This window comes from Perna viridis, chromosome 1, assembly GCF_037379345.1.
Source record: "Perna viridis isolate PV_CMFRI_1.1 ecotype Kerala chromosome 1, ASM3737934v1, whole genome shotgun sequence".
In the NCBI taxonomy this organism is placed as follows: Eukaryota; Metazoa; Mollusca; class Bivalvia; order Mytilida; family Mytilidae; genus Perna; species Perna viridis.
In genome coordinates this window covers 58,267,008-58,285,390 of record NC_142445.1, presented here as the reverse complement: position 1 = coordinate 58,285,390, position 18,383 = coordinate 58,267,008, and the positions used below count along the sequence as shown (strand labels likewise).

General features: G+C 34.2%; 2 protein-coding genes across 2 annotated transcripts; one reads left to right on the top strand and one right to left on the bottom strand.

Annotated features, from left to right (window-relative positions):
- Window positions 1-1,984: 1,984 nt before the first annotated feature.
- On the bottom strand, window positions 1,985-5,579 carry LOC148629565 (uncharacterized). The gene is made up of 2 exons (XM_088553654.1): window positions 5,447-5,579; window positions 1,985-4,846 (listed from the first exon to the last, which is right to left on the bottom strand). The coding sequence occupies exon 2, from the start codon at window positions 4,836-4,838 to the stop codon at window positions 3,153-3,155; it is 1,686 nt and encodes a 561-aa protein (XP_088409780.1). The 5' UTR covers window positions 4,839-4,846; window positions 5,447-5,579; the 3' UTR covers window positions 1,985-3,152.
- A 1,203-nt stretch (window positions 5,580-6,782) lies between these two features.
- On the top strand, window positions 6,783-18,031 carry LOC148629564 (cholinesterase-like). Its single transcript, XM_088553639.1, has 11 exons — window positions 6,783-7,215; window positions 7,767-7,925; window positions 8,672-8,816; window positions 9,227-9,412; window positions 10,924-11,138; window positions 11,591-11,726; window positions 12,652-12,732; window positions 15,082-15,140; window positions 15,824-15,962; window positions 17,225-17,360; window positions 17,761-18,031. The coding sequence occupies exons 1-11, from the start codon at window positions 7,030-7,032 to the stop codon at window positions 18,002-18,004; spliced, it is 1,686 nt and encodes a 561-aa protein (XP_088409765.1). The 5' UTR covers window positions 6,783-7,029; the 3' UTR covers window positions 18,005-18,031.
- The last annotated feature ends 352 nt before the right edge of the window (window positions 18,032-18,383 follow it).

Here is an 18,383-nt window from a genome sequence, read left to right as displayed (position 1 = left end):
TTCAAACTCGTAGACTTAAACTTAGTCAAACTTCGTGTGAATTACCAAACATATGAAAGTTATTTGTTATGACTTTTACACCTAGAACAGAAACAGACCTGTAATTTTATAAAAAAAATGAGTTAATTAATATCACGGTTGTATGACAATGTAAAAAAAAATTATAAATATAAACAATGATATTTTTTGAATGATGAGTGACTGGACCGTGACCGACGACAGTTGGAACATGAACAAGTTACTGTGGGGTGATAATCACGACGAGCTCTGTATGTAAAATTGGAAATTCAATGTAAACTTGAAATAAAGATTTTTTTCTTAATCGGGTTTGCTAATTTACGTTTCGTTTATTAATCGCGGACTTCCTGTTCTAAATTACGTCACATAGAATAGAAAGATTTAGTGTTAGGAACTGTCCAGGGGTATGACAGTTCAGAACAGCTTTTCGTATTTTCTTTGTCGCGACACAGGACAGTTTCTGTCAGGGAATAGGGAATAAGGCAAAATGTGTCCTGACCCAGGACAGCCTCTGTCAGACCCTGTCATGATCTGTCAGGATTTCTGTTCTATCTGTTGTCGTTGAACAGAAATCCTGACGGATTCTGACAGAATTTGAGAGAGGTTAAAAGTAATCGCAACTGTTGATAGGGTTCTAGTTTATTTGAGGCATTTCTATCGCGCTAGAACTCTAACAAATAGGCTTCTGGAACAGGGTTATGTTGCTAAAAGATTGAAGTCATCACTACAGAAGTTTTATGGTCGTCACCATGAACTCGTGGATCGTCATGGTGTATTCATCTGCACCATGAAAACTGATTTATTCAACGGGTCATAGTTTTCCTTTCCTCGTTTGTCTACCCCGGACTTTACTTTTTATGAGCAACTTGGTGGGTGTTTCTAGAGAAGCAGAAGACGCTTACCCTACCGGTGCATCTGGTCCATGCTCCCAGCTTTTAGTGGAGTCCGAGTTGCTCATTTGCTTTTGTTACTTTGTATGTATGATTTTAGTTACTTTGTTCTTTGTTGTGTATGTTTGTTTTCCATGTCTGGTCTTTGTCCCTGGATTGCATTCTTTTGATTACCGCTATAACCTTGGTTCCCTTGATTACTCCAAAGGGCAAAAACAAAGCAAAACCAAAGACTAAAGTCTTCAAAGTCGCTAATCGTCAATTATTTTCTGTCATTGACTATGGCTTACTTTCAACATCCGAAATGGTACAAATGCGATATGCTCTATAATAGGGTGACTTCCGCTAAAGTCTTGGTTCCCTTGATATTATTGCGTACTCTTTCGAACCGTTAAGACCCGAATGTTTTCAATCATCCGGAACAAGATTAAACAACTGGCAATGGCTATATATGGATATGATATATGACCTTCATATAATCAATTGTATCGAACACCTGTGTTTGAATCGGAAACTGGGTAATATTACATAAAGTCAATGCTAACCGATCATTTTCCCTGTGCAGGTCAGGGTGTTAAAAGAATAGGCCTGCAGCAGCGCTAAGCTTGTCGTAAAAGGCGACTAAATAGTGCTCAGAACCCTAGCCGGGGGCTAGGACGCTCTGCACACAGAGCAACTGGGATGTGTGCCCCAGGTGGTGGAATTGGGTACCCCTGGCGTGTTACATGCTGGGGTTCTCAGGCTATAATACGGAAAACCTGACCGCAAACCATAGTGGTGCACCGTGTTGGGAAAAATGCCACGTTCCTCGCACGTGAAAGAACCCTACTGTGGTATTCTTCCGGAGTAGGAACCATAGGGCTCCGCCACAGGAGGCTAAATTGCCCGACCTACCCACCTCTCCCTATTTCCAGTGGCAATCAAAATTTGTCGACCCCATTGTCCTTGTGTCCCATCCCTTTTTCATTTCATCATCATTTCATGTTCATTTTATCATCAATTTCATGTTCATTGTCTGAATATAGCTGAAAAAATTGCTGCTCGGACGTTAAACCCCAACAAACAAACAAACAAACTAACCGATCATTTTACCTTTTAATGTAAACTTCCCGTTCTAATACAAGCAAAAAAGACATGTGTATAATATGTTTTTAAAAAAGTGCGTTGAAGCAATCTTTGGGTCGCTTATGCTATTGACCAGGGATCCAGTTTAGGAACCAGATTAAGCGACTGGCGATGAATATTCATAATTATTAACCAACTACCCAAATTATGTTAAAATCTGTAGAAAACAGACTAACATCTATATGGTGCCAATATGAAAAAAAGATGGCCAATAAGGATAAAACCAGGGCCAATACGGCATCATAACTTCCGGTCGCTTGACACCGCCATTTGGGGTTAGAATTGGATGTCATGAAATTTAATCCTCAGGACTAAAAGCTGCAGAAACACAAAAAAAATCTTCCATTTTATACAAAGAGGATATTTAAGACTGATTAATGCAAATAAACCTCCATTTTTTTTGGTAAAACACGAAAACAACTGTTCTACAAATCATCTAGTTGAGTTGGTTAATAAAATTGTCAATAAATATGTAATTTCATATTGGCCCTGTTATAGGTTTCGGTCAATTATAATTGGCCTCGACCGCCGTATTGGCCCTCGGCGATGTCTCAGGACCAATACAACAGCCTCGACAAATAGGACAGACCTCAAACTTATAACAGGGCCAATATGAAATTACATATTAACATACATATAATATCGGGGCGTGCTAATGTATATGACCTATATAATCTTGTAACGAGCATCAGTGCCTGAATCGGAAACTGGGTAATGTTTACAGCTAATCTATCACTTCACGTAAACTTCATGTTCTCGTACAAACAAGAAAAACACATAGAACACACGTTTACGATACCTAACAGATGCATTTTATTTCGTATGAAGCTAGAACTATATGACGCTATGACGGTAAATACGGCGAGGATCTGCAGAATTACGTGGCGTATAACTACATATTTATGCAAATCATATGCGAATATTAAGTACTGAAATTACGAGTGCAAGAAGTTGCTAACAATATTAGCGATCTAACAACCACAAACTATCAAATATAGTTCAGTTGTAAGTGGGTGTGACAGCGGACACCTACATTTAGTCCATAAAGGTATGGTTCGGTGAGGAAAAGTTGGTCCATGTGATAAAATGGCTATAATATTATTTATATTCACGCTCCTCTCATATGATATTATAGATTAATAACCATTCATTTACATTGAGTACAACAAGTTGTTTAGTATCCTGGTTGTAGTTCACAGACACAGGATTTTCGAAATGAAAGAAATCAGTCTTGCTTAGTAACTGATGATCGTATTTTCCATCAGAAGATATAAACACTACGTTATTGCTGCCATAACCTGCAACATATACATTCATATGTTCATCTATAGCTACTCCGCTAGGTCCGTGCAGTAAACTAATGTTCTGGTATTTGAAAACTATATCATATTTTGAATCCAATACCGTCACAAAATGGCTACCTGGGCATGTATAACATATCCTGTCTTTACTTGCCACAATACGAGATCCATCTGTTACGTCAGCATCGTTTCTTATAATACTTTGGCTTTTAAAGATACTGTTAATGTTAAATTTGACTATTCCAATTCTCGAGACACAGACGTAGATGATGCCGCATGTAATACTCATCCCACTTACAGTATACTTCAGTCGGTACGTCTTCATGACATTCCCTGTCCTCAAGTCTATGACAGATATTGCATCGCGCTCGCGTTCGCTTGATAATCCAGATACTACAATTTTGTTATTTTCAAAAAAGGCAAGGTCATTATACCTATTATAGTAGTTTTCGAGTTTAATTTCAGATTCTGAAAATGTTTCTGGACTTATTACAGTTATCATTTGTGTTGCGAAAAGCGAATCTGATAATGCGACCACCATACCACTTGGAAATACACAGCACCCCAAGCCACTACCATAATGTACTATTAATTTCTTGCGTAGCTTCAGTCGAGGTGGGCTGTTGTGATAAACCTCAATCTGAGCTTGGTTGCCCTTCATTGTATCGATGGAAACAGTACCGGGACTTGTTAAGACTTTAAGATCCGCAAATGTCTTCCTTCCAAGAATTTTATCTTCAAAGTCCTTAGTGAAATTGACAGAAATATTGACATTATTTAAAGCGCCCTTTTCATTTAATTCTGAAAATAAATTCCTTGACTGTATAATTATTTTCTCTATCTTTTTTATTGAGAGAAATATTTGGAAGTTTGTACAATGGTTCTTAATACCCTCCTGTAAATTGTTCAAATTTTCAAGTGTTTTATCTTTCTCCTCTAATACATGGATTGTTTCTAGTATACCATTCTCAATGTCTGATATTTTAGTTTCCACCTCAAAAATAAAGTTCTTTTTAAGGCCAGTCAAATGGTCTATTAGTTTATCAATCCTAGTTTCTACATTTTTCACTAAGTTTTCTTTCTGTTTTTTAAGTTCATTTAAGAGGTTTCCACGGTCCTTCAATACGTTAGCTGAACTACTCCTCATTTCATGCAGACATGTAAAAACATCCTCAAACGCCACCGAAGCTTTGATATTGCTGACAAGGTCTTCAAGAACCTTAACATCTTGACACTTTTTGTGTTCTGTAGCTAAACACTTTTTACACAAAGGCTGGTCATGCTTATTGCAATAGTTAACCAATTTCTCTCGGTGTTTAAAACAAGTTGACGTGATTTCTCGTACAAAAAGTGGTAACTGCATAAAGTCATTGTAGGGTATAAGTCCATGGTCTTCGTGTAAAATACTACAATTAGAACATAAAGCCTGCTCGCACTCATTACACCAGGCTGAAGAGACTATAGATTGCTTATTTAGAGAACAGATACTGCACATCGGTGTCATGATTTCATCTGAAACGAGAGGTATACGAGGGAGTTGAGATTTTAGTCCGAGCTCTTTTCAAATAATTTACTTGAAAAATTATCATTCCAACTTGCTATTTTCATTGTATAGTTGGCGTTATAAATGATGCACAGGGGCTTGCTCCCACTATCATATATGCATATATACTAGTCGGGCTGGCTGCATATATAATATTGGGAGCAAGCCCCTGTGCATGATGTTCAATAAAGGCCACATCCAAAATTACCAATATTTATTGATCATATGCTGTCTATGTATGTTATAGAAATAAAGTAAGTGAAATATATGAACGGTAATTATAAGAATTTGATGTTTAATTGGCATCGGTAGCACTTTTACACGCCGATTAAACACCAGAAATAAAACACTCAGTTCTCAACTAATATTAGAAGATAAACTATATTAAGGAATTTATTACCAACATGTTTTTTTATGCCCTTTCATTTTCAGTCATGTTGATTTATGTTAAAACCTTACTTTGTTATGGCTGACCGTATTCAACCGACCGTAAAGTATATTCGTCAATACAAAGAATTCTTATTTCTAGAACATATTTCTCTAGGTATTCTCAAGTCTTATCCACTTACCGGAAATATCCCAATTTCAAAATTCATATACTCAGGAAAGTAAAGCACTTTTTTTGCCTGCCTTTATCACAATTTCTGCCTACTTATATATGATCCTTAGCTTTCAATCACCAGGTGTGGGTATCATGTTTAAAAATAGACTATTTACGTTATACTAGCTAGTAATAGGTTCTTAAAGGGACCTTTGAACTGAAAACGACGTATTTTTCACTTGTACAGAAACTATAATGTTTACACTCCTAGTCAATAATCAAGTCCAAAACTCACAAGTTTTAAATATGAAATATTTTTTGCACTTCTAAGGCCTTACATGGCCACGGGGGACGGGTTTTCAAATAAAAAAGGAAATGAAACAAAATAACTTAACACAACTATAATAGGTATATATACTGCTCATGTGAGTGAATATTGTAAATGTATCTCCTTAGGTGAATACTGTTAGTACCGTAGTAACTTAATATTTATATTTAAAACTTTCGCAGTCAGACATGTATAATCAATTTAAACTTCTTGTGTTATGTAAGATGCACATCAAATTCTTGAACAAATTTGCAATAGTTTTGTATGAACTGGTGAAATGAAGTTGATGAACATGAACAATTCGTTTGAATTGTCAGAAAATTGTTGAAGCTTTGAACAGGCTATCATTTCTGAATGTTTTGTGATATTTTTCTCCCGAACTTGTTCTAAATGTCGTATTAACCTTTTTCACTAGTCCTGAATTGGAAATTTTCAAATTTTGAAACTTTTGCTAACAAAATAAAAAAAAATGAATGTAAAAGTTTCAACGCTCCCACGCTTGTATATCACTCACATCTATATAATATTTAGTTTCCATCATTATACTGTGATACTTAAACCGTCTGTTTTAAGTGGGAATACTGACGGTCTGCAATAATTATGTTTTAAGTACACAGAATAACGCGAATTAGCAAAAGTATTTTATAGAAGCATGTGCAAATTTATCTGACATTTCATGCACGTGTTCCAAGCATTCATATGCTAGGTTTTGTGGAATTTTTGGTTATTTTGACCAATATATTGTGAGGATTGGCATTTTTAAAATAATTGTGTCATTTCAGCATTTTCCATAATTGGGTAACTGTCCATAATTCGGTTACTGATATACAGCAGTAACCACTGCACGAATTTTAACCTAGATATAATACAATACATCCCAAATCTCCGATTATCCAGACCCCGACACAGCGTCCGTAGATTTGAAATTGCCATTTTCATTTGTAATATAGTGATTTTCATAGAAACGAAAATTCGACGATTTGCTGCATATATTGTTACTACAGCTACGACATATGAGCATCGTGCACTCTAGGAAACAAATGGTTGTATAGATTATTTTATAAAGAGGCAATGCAACTGCATGATTAATTAGCACTGAATCTGAAACAATCTTTAAGAGAAAAATGCTTTTAAACACGATACTTTATTAGCAACACAATCAAAGCTGGCATCCCTGTAGTAGTTTGGCTTTTATCTGAATCGAGAACTCATCATTTTGTGTAATAGCGTGTGAATAACATTTGTGTTAATGATACAATCGGTACATTAACCTCTCCAGTATAATGGCAACACGGGCTTTATTTTTATTTTCTGTAACCGTTGTTTTTGCTTCTGAAAGAGCACCAATTCGTGTAACCCAATTTGGAAAAATTAGTGGAAAAGTGACCTCACGAATCAACGGTTCCGAGGTTGAGGAATTTTTGGGAATACCATACGCTGCACCTCCAATAGGTAAACTAAGATTTCAGGTAAGTAAAAACAACCTTATGTCATTACGCATTTGTTTATTTGCAAGAAAATATAAACCATGTCATGACCGAAATTGATGAACTTACCTTCTTCAGATCAAATATAGGACTTAAAGGAGGACCAGAAGTATTATTGTGAATCCTTTTCAATCGTCTTACGGCATTGTTTAAAAAAGCAAAATATTGTTTTCAAATTATTTCTCGTAAAAATTTAAACAAATGTATGATAATCAATAAAATTTTCCAAATTTGTTCTCAAAAGAAAAAAGGAAATGTTTAATGTTTCCGTTTTTTAGAAAAAAAAAGGATTTGTGGTCCTGAAGTTATTTTTTCTTTAAAAAAAATGAAATGATGTTGAACAAAAGCAACCCTTTAAAAGTGTACTTAAAATGTTTATGCTATTTATTATTCATAAAATTCGACTGAAAATTAATAATAGGATAATTAATTGGAAAGAGTGAATTACCAAAATATTATTTTATGAATAATAAATGCCATAAACATTTTAACTTTTCGGAATTTTAGATTTTTATTACAATCATCAATTTCAGCGAACACAGGATCCTACTCCATGGGCACCGAATGTTTTGGAGACCGTATCTATCAAGGCAGCATGTCCTACTTACTCTCTGGCTTATATCAACGTTCACAAACCTGACTTTAATACCACGAGTGAAGACTGTCTTTATATGAATATATATGTCCCTAGAGTAAGTAAAAAATTAATATCTATTTCAAATTGGAACAAATATTAACGTGCCAATCCGTTGAATGGCTTGTGTCAAAGATTGTGTGAAATAAGAGTCGCTCATTTATCATTTTTTACTGCATTAAGCCCGTTACATTGTAATGCTTTTAGTGGTAATGATATCTGTTTCATTGATGTCGCCATATATATTTGTTTTTGATACGTTTCCATTATAGTCGAATAACAGTGTTATTTCTATATTTGTGCTGTAATATCTCACTTCAGTCACATGAGTTTGCTTCCACTAACATATATGCAGGCCGACTGGTATATAAATACGAAGTGCCTAAGTTGAGAAAAGATTTGCGAGAATTCCGTCAAATAAGTAGGAATGAGGCTTAAACTATCAGTTAAAATGGATTTTTATTTAGTATAAGACATAGAAAAATACACTAAAATAATATGAAACACATTTTGATCTGAAAATGCAACTATGTTTAAGATGACACAAATTTTTTTTACATATGACAGAAATATATTTGCAATCAGCATGTTCAGATCGTAACATCAGAAAATAGTGAGTATATGATGGCGACTTAGACACAAAAACATCAACTGTACAATAAATTTCACTGTATGGGGGCATTAATGACTGTGGTGTAGTGAGAGAATACGTCATCACAAGGATGGAATTCGGTTATTATATCGCCTTGCTTGATAACACACTTCATATAATTATGATTTATCTAGAACTCATATATTTTCCAGACAGGAACTGATAACTTACCCATCCTGCTATTTATTCACGGTGGAGACAATGCTGACGGTATGGGTGCCATGTTCGATGGCGATATACTAGCAGCACATGGAGAGATTATCGTCATCACCATAAACTACAGGGTTGGTGTCCTTGGTAGGTAATGATAGTGACCATGATTAAAAAAAGGTTATCTTAATATATATTTCTCTTAAATTTGAACTGTAAGCTCGATGACGCTGCATTACCTGAAATGTTTGCTTTCGAATTCAGTAACACTTAAAGATGAAGCCTTGAAAAGCTTTGTAAACTGTTCCTGTTGACTACAGTCATATGGACCACAACTACTAACTAGTGAATGATATAAATACGAGGAGTATTGTCTAACCAATACAACAATATTCACAACATTTAAAGACCCTAAATTTCAGTCAGCAGAAAACCGACCTCAGAAGCAATGTCTGTTTTCTCATATCTGGTGCAATAACGAAACATAATAAGCTGTTGATTATAGCTACGCATGAAATACTTTACAAATAAATAAAAAGACATTTATTTTATTGAAGGTTTCTATGCCAACCCAGACAAAGGTGTTTACGGTAACAATGGACTTTTTGACCAAGTCAAAGCCATGGAATGGATACAGCAGAACATACGTACTTTTAATGGGAACCCATCACAGGTGACAATACAAGGCCACAGTGCAGGTGCCGGTGATGTTGGAACTCACTTGTTATCAAATTTAACCCAAGGTAAGACCGAAACACCTCTGTTGATACAAGTTCATGCTAAATATAAAACTGTTTTTATACGACCACCTGTGACAGCTATAATTGCTGTCCATTTGTCTGTCAACACGTCCTACGATATTATGCTCATAGGCAGGTCCTATAGGAACCCGCCCCCTTTTTGCTCGAAAAGTTTGGTGGATTATATAGAAAACACTGGAAGAGTAATCAAGGGAACCAAGGTTATAGCGGTAATCAAAAGAATGTAATCCAGGAACAAAGACCAGACATGGAAAACAGACATACACAACAAAAAACATAAAGTAACTAAAATCATACATACAGAGTAACAAAAGCAAATGAGTAACTCGGACTCCACTAAAAACTGGGAGCATGGACCAGGTGCACCGGTAGGGTAAGCGTCCTCTGCTTTTCTAGAAACACCCGCCGGGTTGCTCATAAAAAGTCAAGTCCGGGATAGACGAAAGAGGAAATGAAATCTTTGACACGTTGAACAAATCAGTTTTAATGGCGCAGACGCATACACCGTAACGATCCACGAGTTCATGATGACGACCATAAAACTTCTGTAGTGATGACTTTAATCTTAGAGCAACGTAACCCTGTTCCAGAAGCCTATTTGTTAGAATTCTAGCGCGATATAAAAAAAGTCTGCGTAGTTTCGGCAAACTCTGGCATAAAGTATGAGTTGTAATATGAACACTCCATACGCAGGTGCTGAAGGGATGTTGCCACAGATGAAAGGAAAGTTGACAATTCTGAATGCAAAGTCATCACGTTTTTCGTAAAGTTTGATCTATAGTTTTCCTTTACAGTGTCTGTAGTATCCTTTATCTCAAGTTCTTTTGGGTAGATGCAATGTATCAAATCCCCAAAATTAGGATTGTTTAAAGATAATACGCCATCTATAAAGCGGAAACTAAGATTAAAGGATCTAGCTAAACGATATTCTGATTCAAATCAACTATAATGTCAGGCTCATAAGAGCGAAGGAATAGGTCAGCAAGTAGAGGAGCACAATTTGTTCCCGTTGGAATGCCGACTTTTTCTTTTTTTTTTTTTTTTAAAAACGCGTCCACCAAACTGGCCAATTATGTTCTCGATTAAAAATTCCAACATTTTGGAAATCACTTTTAAGCCAGTCAACGCCCCCTATCGGATTTTTTGGATGCGTGTATGATGTATAGTGTTAGATTTCACATTTTCCAGTTAAGACCGAAACAAGGAACCGAAGTAACTTATGCCTTAGCTCAGATATTTATTTTATCGCTTACATTGAAACCCACAATTATTTACAGTTATGCAATTTTACCGATTACTTATTGTTAATATGGTTTCAAAGAAAAGCTAATTAAAAATCTAGAAAGATGTTTCGGGAGAAGCAATTCATACTTTATGTATACAAACACCTGTGTTTTTGCCGAAAATTTTCCTTGATTACTATCTTTTGTGCGCATTTGAGATTCTTAAATAACTACATATTATTTCAGTAAAGACTTACACCTTTATTTCAGGGTTATTTCGGCATGCAATCATTCATTCCGGTTCGCCACTTGCCCATTGGTTTATGTCGACATGCGTAAGAACAAGTAGGGTTGAGTCTGTACCAGACTCATGTAGGCAGGGTTATAGTGTAGTGGACAGAAAATTGCAAGGAAAAATTTCAAAATACCTATTGAATGAATCTGGTTCAATGAAAGAATTTCTGTCCTCTATAAAATACGGCGAGGTAAGATAAACCATTTGGTTTTCAATCGTTGAATTCCTCAAATGAGATTCCTAAAGACTTGTTTTTAACAGTGGTTAAATTGAAATTTTTAGAACTAGAATAATTCTGGAACAAACTAATCTTTGTTAATCTTTTTAAGGTTTTTAAAGTATTCAACTTTTTATCACGGCCGATTTGATTTGACAATTATTTCCTTTACGACCTTGTTGACCATATGATTACTGGGTGAGGAGCGAGGTATCCTTTGAGGAGTTTTACTAACAGTTTTCTAGTTTCTCCTTTGAGGTTGTTATTCCTCCTTTCTACCTCTGAAAATATTTTTCTATTTTTAAAACTCACATTGATTTGCAAATCATCAAAAAAATGCTCTACAAATACTGACGTTTTAGATGTTGATACTTCATAGGATGTAGAGTCCTGTTTAATGAACTCTTTGTTTCGTTTATTGTCAGGATGTGTTCCGAGTAGTTGTAGACGGGGAGTACCTGACAGATTCTCCTGAGAAACTGTTCCAATGTAAACCGCCGCATGTCGATTCCGTTTTATTTATGATGACTAAAGATGAAGGATTCGAGCCACGTATATCACGTGTGTTAAGTTTATTTCAATTAGATTTCTGGTAATATTTCTATAACCCAATGTTGAAACCTAAAATATACAAGATAAGATAGCAAGATCGAATTGATTTTTTTGTGTATAGCATTCTAAATAATCATTGCTAGAATGGAAATTTAATATAAAAACTTATTGCTTTTCATCAATCTAAATTAATTTTATGTTCAATGTAAGGATGTCTTTAATCCGCTTAATTGTTCGGTTCATTTTGAAGTTCTTCCTCTTTCACTGCGGAATCTAGAAAAAAAATGACAACAACAGTTACCTTAGTACTTGGTTGTGTAACTTTCTGAAGAAAAAAACATTAATCATATTACCGTTTTACAGCAAAGATGAAATAAAATAATAATACCGCGAACTTTAGCCATTTGAGATATCTTTACGTTCTGCACTTGAAATAAAGGAGAATAATTTTGACATTCAGAAGTCATTTTCATAAGATTGATTGATTGATTGATTAATTGTTGGGGTTTAACGCCCGAGCAGCAATGCTTCAGCTATACAGGGTATACAAGTCTCGTCACGTGACTCCGCTATTCCATGAGAATGGGTCCTCGTCTACTATTTAAATGCATGGAGATTCGTCATTAACACATTAATGAGTTCAATATTAAAAGCAAAATATTGTTTTTTTTGTGTAAAAATGCAGATAAAATGACAAATATCTGAAATTCCGGAAGGGAAACTTAAACTAGAACGAGACTTGCAAACCCTATTCAGGCGATGTTTTCAGAAGAACATATATTGAGAGAGTACCACAAATTCTCTTTTAATCATTTTAGAAAAAATCTTATTATACGAAAAATTACCTACACTAAAATTATGAAGTCAATACTTTGTATTTTGATTGATATTATTTACATAATAAAACGTCTTGTACCAATTTTTTTATTTATAGATATTGAAAGATATTACAGCGACAAAGATGTGGAAGATATAGTTTCAGACTATAGAAATTTATTTCCGACGAGTTTTCAAGGTAAATGTTAGCTCTATATCACACAGGGAAAATTGAAACGTGTTTTCATTTGTTTTAAACTTATGGATACACACGTTTATAACGATATGGAAAAACTGTTACATGTTTTGGGCTTTGTAAAACTTTAAAAACTCACGAGAAGAATGAATTCCATACAAAACCATACTCTTTTCATATATGGAGTCCTGTAACATTAATTTCTCATGAATTATTTTTGTCCTAAACGTATGCTTTGCTTTTAGTGTTGGTCTATAGTCAGGACAAGCCTATGTTTAATGTTGATCTATAATGAGGACAATTCTATGCTGAATGTTGGTCTATAGTCAGGACAAGCCTATGTTTAATGTTGGTCTAAAATGAAGACAAGCCTACGTTTAATGTTGGTCTATAATAAGAACAAGCCTATGCATAATGATGGTCTATAGTCAGGACAAGCCTATGTTTAATGTTGGTCAGGACAAGCCTATGAATATCATATGTTTTGGAAACAAGTATGTAGCATTTTTTAGCTCACCTGGCCAAAGACCATGTGAGCTATTGCCGTCACTTGGCGTCCGTCGTCGTCGTCGTCGTCCGTCGTCGTCGTTAACAATTATACAAAACTCTTCTCCTGTGTAACTAGTTGACTAATTGAAACCAAACTTGGTATGAATGTTCCTTGGGGTATGCTGCATAGAATTGTTGTGGGGATTTTTGATTCGTTGAAAAACATGGCTGCCGTTACTGAAAATAGAACATAGGGGTCAGACAGTAGTTTTTCACATATATCTCCAAAACCGTTAGGTTTATCAAAATTCTTTCAATAGCTGAAATGATCCATATTATTAGGACTGCAAAAGTCTTCAGACTCCTTGTAAGAGTTATTGCCCTTGAAAGGGGAAAATGAATTTTTTAATAGTTTTCAGTCAATATCTTGAGAACTATGATAGATTAAAAGAAACTTGCAATTGTTGAAAAGATCTTGTGATAAGTCCTGCCAAAGACTTCTTGAGTCAAAATTGTTGGACAACTTCTTGTTTAATTTATTGCCTTTGAAAGGCAAAATTCAACAAAGTGAGCGATTCAGGCTCCTGGGAGCGTCTTGTTTCTGTGTACTCCGGATTTGTAATAATAAGCAAATTATACCAGAACTCTGATCTTATTTAGCTGATAAAAAACTCCTGTTTACAAATTCATCTGCAGAATGGTATGATCTAACCTCTATGGTAGTTTACTGATGACACCAATTAATTGAAGGGAGCAGGTTTTTTCTTGCATTGAACTTTTTTTTTATCAATTTTGGTAATAATTCAAACAGTCAGTCATTAAAAGAAAATACGATCACCTATATCATACAAACACGTGTTATTTATACAAAATAACTAGTTTCCTTACATTTTGAGTTTGTCTTCGGTTTTTATGTGTCTTTATTTGGTTCTATACATTGTACATGTAGATCACCATTGTTTCATGTCTTCACGTTTAGGCCTTGTGTTTGGGAATTTTGACGTATTTGAATCATCCGATTGCTGACGCTTCGGTATGTTTTTACCCTTTTTGTAGAAATATATAAAAATAAAAAAATAAAATAAAAAACCTTGCATTTTGACTGTCACCCAACATAGTTTATATATGCTAACGCATAATGGTTATGGAGATAAAAAGATCGCTGAGTGGTGAAGTATGTCAATGAATGAAAGGACAAAAAAAGATTTCTGCAAGAATTGACAAACTTATATAATTTTTTTGGTTTGTAATTATTGAAATAATGCCTGTCTACCCAAAAAAAATTACGAAAGTTGACTCAGGATAACTTATTATATACCACGTGTTACAAGACTGGTTAAATGAAAATATTTAATAAGTAATAGGAGTACTCAGGTACAATTGGTCATATCATAAATGAAAAAAAGTAATATTAATCTTTAATTTCGAAGTTCACACCGGTATGCAAATGTCATGCCTGTCAATCCCATGTATAAGGAATTATACTCATAGTACCAGATGATGACAACTGTAAGTGTTTTCATCAAGGCAAAAATCTCATTCCTCCTGGCTTAAGCCATTCCGTTGCTCCAGTGAAGGTATCAGTATTAATTGGCAAAAAATGGCTTCACTGAAAAAAAGGTTTACATCATGAGCGGGTCTATTTCATTAGGATCAGAATTAACAATTCTGTAACTCGCAGTACTTTATTGAAAACCACAGTTTAAGTATTTGCACATTTAAATACTCTTTTTTACTTTGAGATTTGTTATTTTGACATCTTGATAGCACAATTTAGCGCGTGCTTACGGTATCTCAAAATAAGGACGAAGAAAACAATTGCAATGCTCTTGTTCCAAACTGATCTGTTTTGTAAATTTTCAGGTGACCTGAGGATGAATTACAGGGAATGGAAAGAACAGAACATATCACAATATCCACATGTATGTATATAGTGGCGTACTTTTTTCTGGCCTGTAATATAACGAGTAAAACTGTTATCAACTTGAATGGATATAATTTACTTTCTCTTGATTGAATTTACCACCACCCGAAGTGAGAAGAGAATATAGATTTTAATGTCTTTGGTATAACCGGGAAAAACATCTTATCCAGTTAACTACTCATGGCAATTCGTTAGGTAATGGTCATTCAGTAAGAAAGACCAACTGTACTGAATTTCCCTGAATTTAATTAATTTCCTCGCTGTAATATTGCTGTCCTAACAATTTAATGCCTTTATATAAGAACACTGTCAGTCGCGTGTACTCATATAATCTTTAGATGGATAATAGTTCAAAATGTTTAATTATTCATTGCTTTGTCTGATTTGGTTACTTTATTATAACAGACCATGTCCTTATTAATGTACTACGTTTAATTACTTTGGTAGATATTGTTGGTGCTTGCATTTGCTTCCTTTTTCGTATTTTTGGTTTTGAGTACTTTTTGTAATGTAATGTAATGGATTTAGACCTTCCTATGCATTTGGGTCTAATGCTGCTGGTGAGAAAGAATTCTTTGAAACACGTGTGTGTTGTTGCATATCGAAAACTGCAATATTAATATACATGTCATTTTATGTGATTTATGTGCTTGAAAACAAATTATTATTTTTAATATTTAGTATTTGCACACAGTGGCCGATATAGTCTTTTTTGTACCTATGTTGAAATTAGCTGACATTTTATCAGAGTGGACAAAAGATATCTACGTTCTGCGTTTCGACTACATCTCGGAGAAGATAGATGGGCCTGATTGGATAGGTATGCATGTAATATGCACACACTGTAATAATAAAATGAATTAAGACTGCTTAAGAGGGAGCTATTTGTATTAAAATAACGACTTTAATATGGACGATGTCTCGACCGACGGGAATTTTCGGGACTTCCCAGAACACTCACTTTGTACCTTTGTCTCAATTAAACCGTTCAACGACACTAGTTGCATTGATTACGAGAAACGCAAACATCGTACACAATGTACAATATAGTTCTGTAATTCTTTTAAAATTGTCGACAACAAAAATGCGATACATAAAATATATAAAATATGAGTAACGCCCCCATTTTCACTGACGTGTTTACCATTTGTTATATATTTAATATCATAGTCCTTTGAAGCTAAGTGATGCAAAATATCACAAATTCGTTTATAGATTGATGCATATGATCTGATAATTTTTTACTTTAGCAATATAAAATTACCAATATAATTACATTTGAGCATTAATCTGCAACAGGTTGGAATTCTTTGGTGAAGTGCTTGAAAGACTTTTAAAGAAACCAATATTTTAGAAATTAGAAAACAATAACTTTAGTCAGAGCATTGAACACCATTACATTACAGTCGTCTTAAACTCACCACAATATTTTCATTTAAAAGCACAATCAAAAGAAACTATGAAACAAATGTATTTCTGATGACAATATTGTTAGAATGCAATTCTGAACTTCCGTAATAAACTGCTGCACCATTTTATGACCATAAGACGCGATACATAGTGCGCTGTGTTTATACTGCATACAACAACACTATAACCACTTATAAGTGTTATGTGAATGTTAAAAAAAAACAATTTAAAATAGTAACCAAGGGGACCAAGATTCAAGCGGAAATCAAAAGAATGTAATCTAAGGATGAAGACTAGACAGGGAAAACAGACACACAAAACAGAACATGAAATACCCAAAGTAATATGTACTGAGAAACAAGTATAACTTAGCTACTCGGACTCCTATAGAACTTGGAGCGTGGACCAGGTGCTCCGATGGGTAAGTGTCCTATGCTTTCTAGAAACACCCGCAGAGTTGAGAGGGTTGTAACAGTACTTAGATGTACAGGGTGTTTTATATGTATTTGTTGGAAATAAACCATAATCTCAATATAAAAACCAGTTCTGTTATTTTCAATCAAGAGGTTGCTACTTAAAAGTAAAGACTTCAATTTTAGTAATGAAATATAAAGTGTCTTAAGAAATGCATTTCCAAAGCATTACAAATTTTCATATATATTTTTATAACAGGAGTTCAACACGGTTGGGACTTATTTTACCAGTTTGGTTATCCACTAATAGGTCATCCCGGGTTCACATTTACATCCAGAGATAAAAGTGTGTCAATAGAGACAATGACACTGATAAGCACTTTTGTAAAGAAAGGGTTGGTATATTTTATATATATTCAAGTTTACAGTGTATTTTTTGTGCAACCAAAGTCGTATAGAATGTATTTGTTACTGAAATTGAGTAATTGTATTGAAAGAATCAGTGTTTTTTATTGAATGTTGTTTACTTGCTTTTTTCATTTTTAGGAAATAAACATTGAATTGAAATATAGTGTAGAGGTTTTTCACCCAAAAAAAATGAACCTTGAAACAATATATTACAAACGTCAATCGGTTTAGCACACAAATGTCAGATTTTCATTACAGTAAATTTCTACAGGCCTTGTTTTAAACTGTACAATCCTGCAACTAAACTCCTAGAAAAAATTTCATCCATTATCATACATTTACACAATATTTACATATTTACATTTGTATTTCGTTTTTAAATTACAGTGAGCTTTCCTACAAAACAAAAAAGTTGAACACCTACAACTCAATGGAAAGGAGTTATCAAAAGCTCAGCTACAAAGACAACCGTGTTATTTTTTCAGAGGAAACTAATTTCAGAAAGCCAAGAATAGATTTTTGGTACAAATATTTATATGCGCATGACAGCTTTGATTGTACTTCAGGAACTATTAATTATTATCCTACAATATTGCTGTTTATTGTATGTTTAATATCATTTATATCATAATTTAGACAAATAAATGTTTTTTACTTATTTGCATAATTATAATTAAGTTTTCATGAACCCATGCAAATAAAGGTGACAACAAAATTACTTAACACTAATCAGATCCATAATCAAATCAAGTCCAAAATAAATCTGAAAAAATAAATATTACATTACCGGAGTTGGTACCGATATTTTAAACGAAATGGTGGGTAAAATATATGTTTTATATAGCGTGCCAAACTTCCTCTTTCATTGCGACGTAAATTTACCGGGGGTGATTAATTAACATTTGCATGATATAGTGAGTTTCACAATTATAAATAACAAATACGCGAGAATTACTGCTTCATACGTACATTGTATGTGGAACAAATGAAAATAGTTAGTAGCAACATAA